General features: G+C 39.1%; 1 protein-coding gene across 8 annotated transcripts in view; it reads right to left on the bottom strand.

Moving 5' to 3' along the window:
• Positions 1 to 17,253, bottom strand: part of Adgb (androglobin) — a 141,336-nt gene that overhangs the window by 106,318 nt on the left and 17,765 nt on the right. For 7 of the 8 annotated variants that reach the window (XM_059272755.1, XM_059272748.1, XM_059272754.1 and 4 more), the window contains exons 2-5: positions 15,396 to 15,558; positions 11,590 to 11,682; positions 8,910 to 8,981; positions 8,291 to 8,500 (exon numbers count right to left, since the gene is read on the bottom strand). In XM_059272755.1, the coding sequence (XP_059128738.1) occupies positions 8,291 to 8,500; positions 8,910 to 8,981; positions 11,590 to 11,682; positions 15,396 to 15,558 (538 nt within the window). The remainder of the gene's footprint in view (positions 1 to 8,290; positions 8,501 to 8,909; positions 8,982 to 11,589; positions 11,683 to 15,395; positions 15,559 to 17,253) is intronic. The other variant, XM_059272749.1, reaches the window with a different exon arrangement.

Raw genomic sequence — 17,253 nt, 5'->3', positions numbered from 1 at the left:
TCAACATGAAATAAATTAATATTTTCTTTAACCAAACCATTGTATGTTTAATTAAAAGCTCTCCATTTCATAATTAAAAGCATGAAGCAAATGATCTTAAGATTTTTTTTTTGTTTTAGCTTATATGCCTAGATTCTTATAAAGTCACTCTTGTGTTAATAAATATTTTCAGTAGTAACATCAAGCATTGTGAGCCCCATAATATTCATGATGCATGGCTAGGGCTACTGCCGTTAAATACTTATTGTCTAGTGGGTAAAGGCTTACATATAAACAATATAAAACAGTATGTTCAAAACATTCCAGGGCCAGAGGAAAAATGTAACTCATTTTGCTAGAGGGAAGTCATGAGAAGGTGACATTTGAAATATTTTTCTTGTATGGTATTCATAACCCTGAATCCAATATTACCTTATTTAGTAGCTTGTACCTGTCCCTTTAACCTCAATAGACAAAGCAGGGCAGGATAGAGTTAAAGTTATAGGTTAAAGGCAGCCCCACTCTTGCAACTTTAAGTGAAATAACAGCAACAACAAATTCACGGAGAAATAAGGTAAATACAAGATGATAAGTGTTTCACTCACTTAAGTACCTTTAAAAAGACAGGCTCAGTGTGATGGTTAATTTTAACTGTCAACTTGACACAACCTAGAGTGACCTGGAAAGAAGGTCTCAGTGAGGGATTGTCTAGATCAGACCAGCCTGTAAGGAACTTTTGCTTAATTGGGTTGACTGAAGTGGAAATATCCAGTCTGAAAGTGGGCAGTATCACTCCCTGGCTTGGACCCTGGACTAGGAATAGAGAAAGCTAGCTGATCATGAAGCTGTACGCATTTCTTCCTTTCAGCTCCTGGCTATGGGTGTGATGTAACTAGCTGCTTGAACTCCTGCCTCGTCTTCCCTGCAATAACAAACTATAATCTGTAATAACTGCAAAGGCAAACAAACCCATTCTCCCTTATGTGGCTTTCTGCCAGGATAATTTATTATAAAAAGAGAAATGAAAATTAGGACACTCATAGAAATAGAAAGTGGTCACCAAGGGGCACAGTGGGAAGCAAGTGAAGTCTTGATTTGGTGAGTACAAAGTCTCTGCTTCAGATGATGGGAAATTAAAGAAATAAGTAGTGACAGTTTTCACAAACTGTAAAAATACCTATTGTAACTTAATTTACCCTTAAATGGTTAAAATGGTTGTCAAATTGGCATATTTTGCCACAATAAAAAAAAAGCAGTGATAGGTCCCCTCTCACATTTTGACTGCAAACCGTGTTTCAAGTGGCCAACTGGATTCCCATGAAAGAAGAATTTTAAACTATCCTCCATAATTATAGTAAAGCAATTCAACAAGTACCCTCTCTTGTCAGATGCTCAAAGATATTTTTCAACTAAGAATGCTTTGATTATTGAACTGTGCACATTACATTGTATGCAATTATATTTCAAAGTCTATTACATAAAAAGTCTATTATAACACAGGGGTGAACACTTAGTATTGTGCATATTTCTGAAGTATAATTTGACTAGACTTCGTACTATCCTCTTGGGAATATTTTGATTCATTGGTATTATATTTTGGTTGACCCCTTCCTCAAATATTTCATGTAGTGGACAGCTTTTCATCTGTGACCTTGAAGCATCACTCCTAGAGATGCAGCAGGTAACTGCTCTCTACCTGCCTATGACCTTGAAGTACATGTGCCTCTTGGTACCCGTAAGATCTGAGATGCACATAGCAGGCTCTCAGTCCCCTCATGGGACTTGGGTGCTGGGACAGTCTCAGGTGCAGAAGAGCAGCACGGGACCTTGCCTCACCTTTTCCAGGACCCTGCAATAATTCTGCTCTGTACAGTGAGTTTTTCTCCCCTAGTAAATTCCTTTGCCCTTTAAACAGACTCTGTGGATTTCTCGGATTAATTTCATGTGTTTGTGTATACATAGGTAATTTATATAGATAATTATTTTGCCTTCAAAAATCATGTTGAAACTTTAACAGCCAATACATTGGTACTATGAGGTAAGGAATAAGGATGGGCGAGGAAAGATTCATGAAAATACTTGTATCCTTATAAGTAGATAAAGATTTGAGTTCTCTTGTGTCATATGAGGTTATACAATCAGCTGGTTACTTGGATTTCTGGCAATTTCTGTTGTTGGTTAAGTTACACAGTATACTATATTTTATTATCAAAGTTTAAATGAATATATGTATGTGTATACAAAATTTAAGAACTCATCATTGAGCACTGAATGATGTTTTGATTTGGTATTTTACTATTTTATGTAAATCATATAATGGATATTTGAAAATGTTTATTAGCACCATATCATTTCTTTTAAAAAAAAATCTCAAATTTTTCAGTTTTTAAAGATACTTCTAAAAAGGTATTCTCTGTGATCATTAACCTTCATTGTCAACACATTTAGGCTTAGAATCACCTAGGAGATTAGTTAGACCACACATATGAGAGTGTTAAAGAGGTTGTTTCCAAAGAAGATTAATGACAAGACCCACTCTCAATGTAGGCGGTACTAAATGGGAGGTCTGGGTAGTATCCAGGAAGGGGAAGAGAGAAGTCAACCAAAGGCAGCATTTCTTTCTCTGCTTAATGGCCCATCATGGCATGATCTGCTTGGCTCCACCACACCCTCCCACCAGCAGGCTGAGCATTCTAAAATAGTGACCTAAAGTAAAGCTTTCCTCTTGTAGTCACTTCAGGTATTTCTCTTGGTGTGATGCAAACAAAATAAGCAATATGGATTTATATTACTGGAATAAATAAGACTACAAATATAGATTATAAAAATATTTTAGTATATCATATTCAAATTTTAATATTTTCCACAATTAACTTCTAGGTGAATGACTATCCATTTATGCTGTCTTCCTTCTATAAGCACGATGAAAGCATAACACATTATTTAAATTAATAGTATGAATTACAACTCAAAAAAAAGTCAAGAAATAAGTAATCATTGGAAAGATATTTTAGCAAACAGTTGAGTGATCAAAACTGCGTAGACTAGGCTCAGTCAGACTTTACCCTGCACCTCCATGGCAGTAACAGAGTGACTTTTCTCCCATGCAGAGCCTGAGATGTCAATATAGACCAGTAGATACACTCACAGAATACAGAAAGTGAAATCATTAAATAAGAAACTTAAAGCAACAATCCTAATAATGTCCCACCAAATAATTATGAAAACTCTTAAACCAAATTCTTAGCAAAGATGTAGAAAGTATAAAATATTAAATTAAAATTAAAGATTCCTCCCTCAGTGAGAGCAACTGTCCATAGGTAGCATAAAGATTGCCAAAGTGAACATTAGAGTTGCAGAAATGAACAGGGAAAAAATAGACCAAGAATGACATAAGACTCAGACTTGAGAGATGACACAAACATATTCAATATCCATGTTTTGGAGTCACAAAAAAAAAGAGAGGAAAAAGAATGAGGACCTAAAAATACATTTGAAGAAATTACGGCTGAAACTTCCCAAATTTTTTTCTAAAATATAAACCTGTGAATTAAAGAAGCCTAAAGCACCCCAAACAGGATAAATGCAAGTAAGTCTAAGGCCAGTTCTATCAAGATCAAACCTCTGAAAAGTGAAAAGGGAGGACAGAATCTGGAAAGCCTAAAGCAAGGACAGACAGGTTATCCAAGGGCTGAGCAGAGTGGAAAACACAGTAAGCACCATCTCTCACACGCTGGAAGAAAAGAGCTGTCATCTTAAGCCCTGGCACCAAGGTCAACATCTTTAAGGAATAAGAATGAAGTAAAAACATCCTCAGATATAAAGAAAATAAGGCAGTTTCTTACCAAGAGACTAACTCAGAAACACTGAAAGGAGAGGGTTCTCCAGGAAGGAAACTGGAGTGAAAGGAATCAGCACAATAGCATGAAGAAAGCTAACGGAAAAGAACTAACACCTAGGCAAGATGAAGGAGTATTTTTCTCCAGATCTTTTAAATTTGTATTTATGATGTGGTCTGGAGAGAGAAAGTTAAATCCCTTGCTACCCAATCATGAAGACTAGACTTCTGTTCTTATCACTTACATCAGGCAACTGACAACAGCCTGTAAATCCAGCTCCAAAATGTCTTAACGCCCTCTTCTGGCCTCTATTGGCACCTGCATGCACATGCACATACACACAGAGAGACACAAACATAACTAAAAATAAAATAAATCTTTAAGAATTGTACAATGAAGTTCTCAAGATATTCAGAAAATATTTAAGAAAATGATCTCAGAAAGGGGAGATGTATGAAGGTTCTGAAATGGTGGCAAGGTATTTAGATGCCAATTCAAGTGATAAAATGTTGCTATTAAGGGCTATGTAAAGCTTTCTGTGTATATTTTAATTTCTGGAAAAATAAATATACAGAGGATATGCAAAAAATAAAGGCAGAAAAACTGAAACAAAATCCTAAAGAACAACCAAGATCAATATAGAAAGTCAGAATAGGTAAACAAATTTCAAAATAAGAATGGTAACAAAGAATAAAATGGCAAATTAATTTGTAATTCTATCTAGTATAAATGACTTTTATAGCCAAAACGAGTAATTTGAATATACTTATAAAAATGAATATTTTCATATTCATAATGGAGTAATTTCACATAGAAATACTAGAGAAAAAACACCATCCCATTGGGCAAGATTTACACACGAAGCTTCTCATGTGCAGCCTTATTTGTATAGGTAAAATGCTGGACATAGCCTTAGCACTTATTAATGGAAATTTAACATAAATTTGCATGCATTTGTTTATATGTCCACAGAGTAGTGGACAGAATATACAAAAATATCAGCATAGAAAATGCCCCTGGTTAAATGAGTGTGTAATTTAGAGAACTGTATTATTTGACCATTCTGGTATACAGTATGTTTATGTATGCTTATAAGAACACAGGATGGGGTGGAGAGATGGCTCAAAGGTTAAGAGCATTGGCTGCTCTTCCAGAGGTCCTGAATTCATTTTCCAGGAACCACATGGCAGCTCACAACCACCTACAATGAGATCTTGTGTCCTCTCCTGGTGTGCAGGCCTACATCTAGGCAGAACACTATATAAATAATAAATAAATCTTTAAAAAAGAAAGAACACAGGAAAGTATAGTAGAAATACCTGAATATTTGATTGTGATTGTCTATATATGTTAAAATTACAAAGAACTCTGATTTTCTATATTGAATATTGTGGTGATATTTTGTTTGGACTCTAACAAATAAAATTTTCCTGAAGATCAGAGGACAGAGCCAGCCACTAGATTAGACATAGAAGCCAGGCAGTGGTGACACACATCTGGAATCCCAGCACTTGGGATCTCATGCCTTTGCTCCCAGTATTTGGGAAGCACACATGCCATAATCCCAGGACTAGAAAGGTTGAGACAGGAAGTTATAAGGCTGGGTGGAGAAAGACATATAAGGCAGGAATGTAAGGATTATGTCTTTATTACGTCACCAGCCTGCGATGGTGTCTCAGCCTAAAAAGCGGGCATGCCCTCTCTGTGCTCCCTCTTTTCGTATTCTCTCTCTCTCCGTATTCCCTCTGTCCTCCACATGGTCTCTCTCTCTCTCTCTCTCTCTCTCTCTCTCTCTCTCTCTCTCTCTCTCTCTCTCGCTCTCTCCCCCCCCAATAAAGCTCTAGAAAGGTAATCATGGCTCATGATTCTTCTGCCACCGCAACATCCAGTGTTCTCTTTCATCAGCATGGCCGCTGCAGGCAGCTGCCAGCCATGAGCACTGCCTTATAACCAACAAGGAGGAGACAAGAACTCAGTCTCTTTAGGCTGAGGACTCAGGGGCATTCAGTCTGAGGATTCATGGAGACAAGATCTTCCCCTTTTGCCTGTAGAAGTGGTAAGGTGAGGTTGGCTTTGGCTTGTTTACTCTGATCTTTCAGCATTTACCCCAATATCTGGCTCCAGGTTTTTATTATAAGACCAATTAGGATTTGTGCAACAGAATATGTTAGTAGTATTTGAATTTGCCCACTAGAAGCATATATAATAATAATAAAATTTAAATGTAGAATTTCTTTGGGGAAATATAGTAACTGAGTAATAGAAAAAGCATTTGTCATTGGTTAATATTTTGAGTGCACTGTTCATTAAGTTTAATTAATAAAAATATCATTGAGAATTTATTTTAAAAGCAGGATTGTAGGTGTTGCTTGATGGCTGACGCAGCTATTCTAGTAGATGGGAGATGAGGACAGGACAGTCCAAGGCCATCCTACATTGTGAGTTCAAGGCCAGCCAGTGCAAATGAGACTCAGTCTCAAAAACAACACAGCAGAAAACAAAGCAATATTGCAGCCTCAGCTCCCAGGTGGATTCAGCTGGTCAAGGAGAGGGGTGGAGCATGGGAAGCAGGGATTTAAAGTCCCCACATGTTTGTGCTGGAATTTTGCTGTACCTCACAGTCCAAGAAACTCTAAATTACATGACGTGAATGAAAATATAAAGCTCAGTGAGGAATAACAACAAAAACACTTTTCACATAAATACATTGGTAACAACTGGGGGAGAGCATTATTGGTCTCCATGTATGTGTTATCTGTTTATCAGAGGCAGATGAAAGCAGAGACAGAGGGAGGCTGCCCACAATGGGCTGTATTTCAAGTGGGGAACAATAGCTAAATTGCTTCTCTCTCTCCTCTTGGGAGCCAAAGCAATATGGAAATTAGGAAGAACTTGGAAAGACGCCGTGTGTCCCTGTGTCCTGTCATTATGGCCAGATGGAAGAGGAAACCAACCTCTCTCCTTTATGCACTGTTCTCAGTGTGACCTGGTACATCAAAGAACCTTGTGCAACTAGCTAAGAATCCAGGCTGAATGTGATATGAATACTTTGCTGAGAAATAATATCCTGGTATGAAAATCACAATTAATTACTTACTTGATGTTCCCGTACTGGGGATTGGACCCAGAACATTAGTTAGGCATGCACTCCACCATTTAACTGTATGCTTCGTTGGGTTTGTTTGTCTGTTTGATTGACTGATTGACTGATTGACGGTTTTAACTTTTTATTTTGGGAAATTTGCCCATGTTAGCCTTGCACCTAATCTGTAGTCCAGACAGGCCTTGAACTTCAGGACCTCCAGCTTTAGCCTCTTAAGTTTGGGGGACAACAGGCCTGCATCACTAAAGAGGGTTTTTTTTTTTTTTAATCAGAATTTGAAATATTAGAGGCTCCGAGAAAATGGGTTGCCTCCTAGAAGTCATGATGGAAAAGGCTCTGAGGGACCTGAGAAAAGAAGGAAAAGAATCTCAGTAAAAAGGCAGAGAAAGAGCCGGGCGGTGGTGGCGGATGCCTTTAATCCCAGCACTCGGGAGGCAGAGCCAGGCGGATCTCTATGAGTTCGAGGCCAGCCTGGACTACCAAGTGAGTTCCAGGAAAAGGCGCAAAGCTACACAGAGAAACCCTGTCTCGAAAAACCAAAAAAAAAAAAAAAAAAAAAAAAAAAAAAAAAAAAAAAAAAGAAAGAAAAGAAAAGAAAAAGGCAGAGAAAGGAAATCGATTTTGGAGTGAAAAGAAAACATAATGGCAGAGAAAGAATGAGCGAGGGGAGGAAGAGCAACGGAGGGCAAAACCGTGTCTGCTGCACATCACACTGAATCAGCAGAAGGGAGCCAAGTGTTTTTAGGATCATGTTTTCCAAATCTTTGCAAAGGATAGACAAGTATGAGTACTGCATGAGAACTGGAAGAGATTTTTCAAGATCAAAACATAAATGGTTTGTGTCTGGAAATGGACAAGAACGGGGGTGTGGGGTGGGAAGGAGTACAGCTACCTGTCAGAAAGAATCTACTCAAGCTCTTTACCCATGGTAATGCATGCACACACTGGTGTGGATGGACCCTCCCAGCTTGGGTTTGCTTAGAAAGAGGCAGACAGACGTTCTTCCCTCGCTGAGAGACAACAGACTTCTATCAACTGGAAGAAGAAGTAGTCATTAATCTATAGCACGCTGGTAAAACTAACCCACATGGAAATCCCTGAGTTGCAGTGCTTGCCCGCTGAGCAGTACCCCTACAAGCTGCTGTTTGGCTGAGACTAATGAAGACTCACTGGAAATCAATGAACCCCACATTCAATCTGGCTGCCCAGTCACACTCCTACCAGCATCCCATAGAAGGCGAACCTTCATAGAGAAAATCTGAGATTGCCTACTTGAACTAAATACTGTGGGTTTTTTTTTTTATTCTCATTTCTTATTTTAATAGGAAGAACAGATGAATTCAAAGGCACAGGAGCTTGAATGACTTACCATCCAGTAAAGCTTCACAACATACTTCCCATATGCGTTAAACAAAGGCATGTGGCCCTTCACGGCCTTGCAGAGAGAATATATGTGTTCCCAGGGCTTCCAGAGCAGACTAGGAAGCTCTCCTGAATTTCCTTTGTAGTAATTGTTCAGAATCCCTCCATTGAATATCTTCCACACAGCGTAGATTTCACTGATAATCCACCTCATAAGCTGAACACAAAACAACAAAAGCCACTAGTATTGATAGGTTATTTTTTTTTTAAATGATGGGTACTACAGTTTTAAGTGAAATACGATAAAAATGTTTCTAAGAGTAACAATAAAATTTACATACGGTATATTTATCATTTTGATTTCTGAGCTACAGAAAAAAGTATCAATATATTGATATACTGAATCACTAAAATTATATTTTATAAATACATAAATAGATACAATTTTTAATTGACAGTTATACATCAAAGAAGTTGGAAAAATAAAAAATAAAAATCCCACTCAGTTGTATCATGACTTAAAAGTGAACAAGAGTGAGTTGCTGATGGCTGTCCAGGAGCTGTTTCTGTAGACAGGCCTAGAAGACGGTCCTCAAATGGGCAGTGGGCCCTGTGGCCTAACTTACCTCACTGCAGAGTAAATGTTCATTTGCTGAAAACAAGTCAAATGTGATTTCGTTTTTCACAACTACAGGAGGCTGAAATTAAAAATGTAGACATAGAGATTTGTTTTTTTTAAAAAGGTAAAAGAAACCTAACTTATTAGAAGACAGTTTTGTGGGAGAAGTAGTTCTCTCCAGGGAAGAGCACATTAACTGGTTATCTAATACCAAAAGTCCTGAGTGATATAATCTACTCCTGAATGTTTCAGATCACCACACTTTAATAAGCCAATAACAAATATATTGAGTCCTCTAGCAGACTGATGCAGAGCAGCCTAGTGCCTGGGAATACTCTTGGCAGCCAGGAAAAGCAGGATAAGGTCTTTAAAGTCAAAGTCTGAGATTACATTGTACCAGGTGCAGGATTTTTACACGTAAGCTTTGATCTTATAAAAAATCACACAAGGCCATTCCTCCAGAGGAATCTAACTATTTGTACACATCAGGACCCCTTCTCAGCAGGAAAGAGGGCCCCCTTTTGGTGTTGTGAAAAAAATCCTGCTACCAAGAGTAGGGAACAGCCATTCATTTACAGGCAAATGTGGCTCCCAAGGGGAGGAAGTGGGGTCAGGGCAATCTGCCCTTTCTTAAACAATTTCACTGAAAAGTATACATAGGAGCAGCATTATACGACTCAGCAGGTTATATTTAGGAATATATATATATACACACACACACACATACATATATGCATGTAACAGCAACTAATAAAAAGTGAGGTGTGTGGACATGTTTGGGTGAGGAAAGGGAAGAGTGAAATGTTGCAATTTATAAAAGAAAGAAAATGAGATTAGCTTCATGAAACAGTTGGAGGGAAGGAAGGTGTTGTAGACCAACTCTCATACAAGAAGGTCATTATTGTATGGGATTTTTTCTGTTTGCTTTAACCTTAGAGTATACTTAATGATTTTTATTGTGAGTCTATACATCAAATCTTGAAACTCTTATTTTAGGGATTTCCTCAAATAGACCTTCAGTTCTGGAAACTCTGGGCCCCATTCTAGAATGATCTATTAAGAGAAACCTCTGTGGAGGACCAGAGACGGTGTGCAGGCTGATGGCCTGTTATGATGCATAGAGATGGAGAGGTTTCAGGGAAGACTGGATTTATTTTTAGTACAAATATAACTCTTAGACCCACTGTCTACTAAAAAGTAGAGGAAATTGTTCTTAAAACATCTATTTATTCAATTTATAAGACCATTTTTTTGCACAGAACATCAATGATGAATTTATAGTAAGCAGAACAAGATTTATTAAAGACCTATCAAAGTCAATTGCATTATGTGAGCAGCAGAGAATTTATATTCACGTCAATGTTGCTCGATATTAAAACTGTTTTTGAAGCATGTTTTGTGCATAATGGACTTATTTGAAATGTCATAGAAGCATTCAAAAGACACTGTTGTTTTACTAAATTGCTTTGGATGTAGATACAACTACCTTTCAATTAGTAAGAGGACTGAACTACATTTCCCTGCATTAGTACCAACACTGATGAAGGCTAACACTTTGAAAGACAGAAACTACTTTGTGTGGAAACAGAGACTCAATAGACTACAAATGCACACAAGAATTGGCTCCATTACAAACTATTTGACTGGTACTAATTAATTTACCCTACTGGTGTTCAACGCATTCAATGAAAACAATAAGAAATTTAGCAAGGAGAAAAGCATTAGTGATAATTAAAACCCTGCAGACAAGAAATACACTCAAATTAATGTGGCTATTAAGGTGTTGGACTAACGTTCGAAAGTATGTGAGAGCTGTTTGATATGAAGGTGTCTCCACAAAGGTTTGATTCAACTGACTGAGCATGGAGTCTAGAAATGGAGACAGGCTTCAGAAAATGCTTAGAGGATCCCTGGAAGATGGGAACCCAAGTGCAAATCTCTTGGACCGGAAAATTAATTCTAATAAACAATGGAGGGAAGAGACCTTCACATCCTATGATTTCACACTGAGACACAGTGTGGAGCAAATCCACTAGTCACAAATAAATAACTTTGTGCAACATTTTTGACTATAATTTGACATTTTGGATAGAAGTAAAAAAAAATCAAGCCTCTAGACCAAACCACAGTAATATCTTTGAAATCTATACAAGAAATGTTATGTGTGTGTGTGTGTGTGTGTGTGTGTGTGTGTGTGCACATGTGCACATGTGCGTGTCCATATATGTGTGCTGTGATGCCTGGGTGGGATGTGTAGAGAGCAGAGAGCAACCTTGGATGTCTTCCTCAGTCATTGTCCACTCTGGATTTTGTGTCGGGGTTTTGCTTTTACCTGAAATGCATTAATTCAGCTGGGCTGGTTGGCTAGTGAGCCCCAGAGGTTAGCCTGTGTATCCATCCCCAGTGCTGTGGTCACAAGCCACATGCTGCCACATGAACCCACACCCTCATGCTTGCGCAGAAAGCACCTGACCAATGGAGCCATCTCCATAGTCCCACCCACAAATGAATTATTAAAATATACTGACAAATATTAATTTCTGAGTTAGAGGCTAAAAAGCAATAACTTTTGTGGTAAATCACAGGAAAAACTGCAAAATTACTTGAAGAATGCAAACTTTGGTCACTAAGATATTTCATCCTTGTAGGTAATAAGTGTTTCATTCAATAGTGAAAAAAATTCTTACTCTGCTAAATATAAAATCTTGCGGACGTTTCCAGGTAAAGACTTTCAATGATGGTGGTAATTCAATCTTTCCTTCAGGGTCTTCAAAAAAGTGCTAGATGAAAGAAAAAAATTAAATATTAAATTGAACTTTTTTATGTGGCTTTATTATAATAAAAATTCAATCTTAATAAAAGCCAACTAATGCAAATGTCAGATCAATATAGAAGCATTTGTAGAGCAATGTGTGTATGTTTGTCTTCAGAAAGGCCTTGTGGGATATTTGAAGAATGAAATTCAAAATGGCCAGGGAAGAACTAGGCTAACTGCATATGTTTATCCCCCAGTCCTCCAAATCCAACCCACAAGTCTCATGCCCAGCTGTCCAGCAGATCACCTGTTGTGACCTCTGCTTTCTGCCTCTATTCCTATAAGCAGATCCTGGTGGAATACTCTGCTTTCCTCCCTCCTGTGGATCACTCAGTCCCTCCTCCTAGGTCATCCCCACTCCTAAGTGTCACTCCCGATACTTAGAAACACATTTTACCCTCAGTGGTCAATCTATCAGAATCCCAGAATTTCCTACCAGGCAATACCCTATGACATTCTTCTAAGAACCAGGGGAAACAGAAACCAAGGAACAAAACATTACTCAGCGTAGAGAAAACCAGATATCTGCACCTAGAATTACAGTCTTCCAAGACCTACGTGCTTAGACACCATCATAAAAACACAATTAATAACAGCCAGAACAATATGTCTCTACTAGAGCCCAGTCACCCTATAGTAGGCCCTGAGTATTCCAACATAGATGAAGCACAAGACAAAGACCTTAAAATAGACTTTATGAAGATGATGGAGGTCCTTAAAGAGGAAATGAATAAATCCCTCAAAGAAATCTATGGACGCACAATCAAATGGTAGACAGAAATGAACAAAACAGGTCAAGACCTAAAAGAGAAACAGAATCAATAAAGAAAACCCAAACTAAAGAAATCTGAAAATAAAAAATTTCGGAACTCACACAGGAACCTCAGAGGCAAGCCTAGCCAACAGAATACAAGAGATGGAAGAGAGAATTTCAGTCACCAAAGACACTATAGAAGAAATGGATACTATGGTCAAAGGAAATGTTAAATCTAAAACAAAAAAACAAACCCTGCAGCACAACATCCAGGAAATCTGGGACACTACAAAAAGAACAAATAATATGAATACAGAAAGGAGGGGAAAACAGAAAACTCTCAAAAGAGAAACTGAAATGGCCAAGAAACTCATAAAGAAATGTTCAACATCCTTAGCCATCAAAGAAATACAAATCAAAGCTACTTTGAGATCCTATCTTACACCCTCAAGAATGGCCAAACATGCCAGGATCTTTGGTACAGGAAAGTACTCTCCACACATACCAACTTAGCCACAAACCTTTTGATCTTCCATGGTGTCTTGCCTGCAAGATATGCTAGGGCAATAGTGGCACAAGGTTTGTGGGAGCAATCAACCAATATCTGATATGCATTAAGGACCACTCCACAAGATGGAACCCATACCCACACTGCTTAGGTGATCAAGAACCTAAGACTAGAAAGTCCAGGAACCCAGTGTAAAACTAAATACTACTATTCAAAAAAAAAAAAAAAAAAGCAGTGAAATGATTCCTAATAACATTTTTCTATACTTATGGATCAATGTCTATCTCAACCATCATCAGAGAAACTTCCTCCTGCAGCAGATGGGCACAAATACAGAGATCCACAGCCAGACATTATGCAGAGAGTGAGAGACCTGGAACACTCAACTCTAAGCACAAGGCGTTCTAAATCAACACCACCAAAGACCATATGAACTCACAGAGACAGAGGCAGCATGCACAGGGCCTGTGTGGGTATGCACCACATGGTGCCGTAGAGCTAAAAGAAGTGGACACGTGCCCCAATCCCAGAAACCATCTCTAGTTGATAACCACTTGCAAATGAAAATCTAGATTCTTCCAAGGGAATCTTACTGGGGAAACAAACTACTCTTAAGAATGGGCTGCATGCTCAGCGGTAGCCAACAGAAACCAAACTCAAAGGCAACTTAGGAGGAATTTCCTTGACTTACAATGCCCTGTGAGGGCTTTTCCTCTTTTTACATTTTTTTTTTTGTTTGTTTGTTTTTCTTTGTGTAGCCCTGGCTGTCCTGGAACTCGCTCTGTAGACCAGGCTGGCCTCAAACTCACAGAGATCTACCTGCCTTCCTAGTGCTGGGATTAAAGGTGTGCGCTACCACTGCCCAGCTTTATCTTATTCCTGGGAGTGGAATGAGTGGCTATTGATTTCTTGTGCTTTTTATTGGGCTCTTTCCCTTCTGCTTGTTTTGTCCAAATCTGATGTATTCGTTTTTGTTGTATCTTATTACATTATATTTTAATATTATTTCATAGAAGCATGCTTGTTTTCTAATGAGAGCCAGAACCTGAGTGGATCCAGACAGGAAATGGGGAGGAAATGGGATGAGTGGGATGAGAGGAAACCATAATCAGGACACATGGTGTGAAAAAAAATTCTATTTTTCAATAAAAGAAAAAAAATCTAAAAGAATTTCTAAAAGAATGGCATATGTCCTTGACAGAACCTTGCTTGTTGAATGAAATTTGATTGTGGACTATTGGTGAGATTCACTTAAAAATATCCATAATCACAATTTTTTTTGAAATACATCCAAGATGACCAGAATGGTCAGATTGGCCTATCCTGTTTTTATTTGCATAGAGCATTCTGAAATGGTAAATATTAAAATTTAAATTCTCTGAACACAATGCAGAATCTCAGTGACTGGTTCACAAAAGGTATTTAGTAAAGGTAATTAGTTACTGACTTTATTAGTACCTTAATGTCCAAATTAGCAATGTGTTAGGCAATGCATTCTTGGCACCATACCTAAAATGACTGTACCTTTTGATTCAAAGGGCTTGTGAACCATCTGAGTTCAAATAAAAACAAAATATTGAGATGATTAGCAGCCATTTAAAACATGTGGGGATCTGGTGCTTGCTTGTGTGTAGCTGTGTGTCTCTGTTAGTGTGTGCATCTTTCGAATTTTACAGCAGCAGGCTAGATGGGGCAAAGTCACAGTGAAGCAATGGCGCTGTGAAGCAACTTCATGAGTCAATCCTAAGTGTGGAGAAACTTCAGGGAGGGAGGGGCAACGCTTGAAAACTCTGACAGCGGACACTAAAGGAAACGCCTTTGTCCTGTGATGAAAAAAAAATGCAGATTAGATTTTAGGATGTATCTGTGCTATTCAGACAAAAACTAGTCTGTGTGGAAGACGAGAGGAAAACAGAGAGACTGGAACAGTAGCCAAGTGTCTGTTTCATTTTGTAGCATCTCATGGTTAGTCAAAGGCTGAACATCAGATGCCAAAGCAGATACCATGGGACTTTTGCTAAGGAGTTAAACCCTGGGTTCCTTACTGTCCAAAACCAGTTGCCAAACACAGCTCACTTAGCTCTCATTTTTCCTTGTATTTCATAAGCACTCCATTGTATTCCCCCCACACCCCTACCTACCCCCGCCGCCATTTTCCCAGGATAAAGGCTTGGGAAAACAAGGTGGGAGAAGGGATCACAGGAAAAGAAAAGCTTTCCTTTTGGAACAGAGATTAGAGAGGAGGAGGAATGCAAACTCATGCTGACAGGTGTATCCCACTATGAATGAGCTGGGGTGCAGCTCGGGGCAGAACTTGTCTAGCATGCCTGAGACCCCGGCCTCCCTCTCCAGGACTGCAAAATCCAACCTGAAAAGCCGCCGCTGCCCACCTGCAGCCTCGGCCCCGCCTACTCACAAAGAGGGGGCTCTTGGCCGTCTTGTCCTTCTCTTTCCCTCCTTTGCCTGTATCCCACTTCTCGGCATTTATGTCCGCCTCACTCCACTCTGGCCAGATCGGGAACTTTCCTTTCTTCTGTTCAACAGAACCGGGAGGCACATTGCTGCCAAAAGGGTAAAGACTTGAGAAAAGGAGAGTGGAAGAGTCTTAGTTAAAATCTCTGAAATAAATAGTGAATGAATTGCATAACATTAAACTGAATGATCGTAAAGAGTGTATTGGGCACACTTGTCAGATACTAGCGACAGGTGACAATTCCAGAGTCAGAAAGAACCCCCAAATAGGTTAGTGCACAAGCAAATTTTAAACAGCTGTCCCTACTGACTAATACAGGACATTCAAAAATTGGTGTATACAGAGCACTCCCCAGTTTCACATGAACATAAAATAACTAAAATATGATTCATGCTCAAGGAGAATGTCTTACAAGAATGATAGATTTTGGAATATCCCCACAAACACGATTTTGGTTTCTGTATTAGCAAAAGTACAAAGTGATCCTTATTTTGATATTCAAAAAACTGTTAAAACTGTGAAGCACCACATTGTTTATCACCATCAGATCAAAGTGAAAATTGTAATCTTTCATTAAAAAAAAATCACTCTACATATATTTTCAGTCTATTCTTATATAAGTCCTGTGCCCATAATTGCTTATGTATTTTTTGCTTATTATTTTAATGATTGCATAATTTTTCTATTATATGTTTTAGTTAACTAAGCATCAATAATTTGGAATTTCAAATTATTGTAGGTTTTGTTTTCAAAAGCTTTTTAATTTGTTTTATTTATTTATTTGTTGGTTTTTCCGAGACAGTTTCTCTGTGTAGCTTTTGACACCTTTCCTGGAACTCACTCTGTAGCCCAGGCTGGCCTTGAACTCACAGAGATCCGCCTGCCTCTGCCTCCCGAGTGCTGGGACTAAAGGCGTGCGCCGCCACCACCACCTGGCAGCTTTTTATTTTCATAAACAAAACTATGGTAGGTCTCATTGTTGCTATAAATCTTGCACACATTTTTTTTTTCTGTCTCCTAATTTGTCTCCTAATTTCTGTCTCCTTCTAGGCCCCACCCTGCCTGGTACGTGTGGAAGCCCCAAGGGAAATGGAATGACTTCATTGTGGAGGGAGTGGGACCTCACAAGCACCCACAGAGGCTCAAAATAGACTGGTTCCCAGACGCTTTCTCTGTGTCCCATGAATTAGCTAGCAGGGCCTTTCCTAGGCTTTGTCCCACAGGATTACTCTGATGTTCCCTGGGTTGGTCTGGGCCTCACACTTTATGGACTTGGGCACCCTAGATCCCTCGGTAAGTACTTTCTGAGCACCCTTTCAGCTGGCTGATGGTACCGTGCACCCTTTTCCTCGGGAGAACTGGGAATCTAGGTTGGCCTCTGCCAAGGCTATTCCAAACGAAGGTTTGCAGAGCTGTGCTTTCACCGGAACCCTCTGAGAAGCAAGAATAGTTCAGATTCAAGCCAGGTCATTTTAGAGGAAATGCTTGGCCAACGTTATACTCTGGGGACAGCCAAATTCTGCCTGGGTGGTAACAGGTCCCTCCCCACAGCAACCGTGAGCCAGTGGATGACCAGAACTTCCTGCAGAAGTTCCCATTGCAATGCTCAGTGGTGAGGTCAGTTTCCTTATCCCTGCCTGACCACTGTTCACACTTCCGGTTGAAGAATCTGCATTTCTGCCTGCTGTGTCCCAGCAGTCTCTGCCAGTGTCTCCTAGAGCAGTCCCCTTCGTGCCTGCTGGCAGAAGTTGAAATGCTCCCTTTCTCACTTGTGCTGGGGACCTTTCCCCACATGTGTTAA

Source organism: Peromyscus eremicus, chromosome 8b, assembly GCF_949786415.1.
Source record: "Peromyscus eremicus chromosome 8b, PerEre_H2_v1, whole genome shotgun sequence".
NCBI lineage: Eukaryota > Metazoa > Chordata > Mammalia > Rodentia > Cricetidae > Peromyscus > Peromyscus eremicus.
This window is presented reverse-complemented; position numbering and strand designations above follow the sequence as displayed.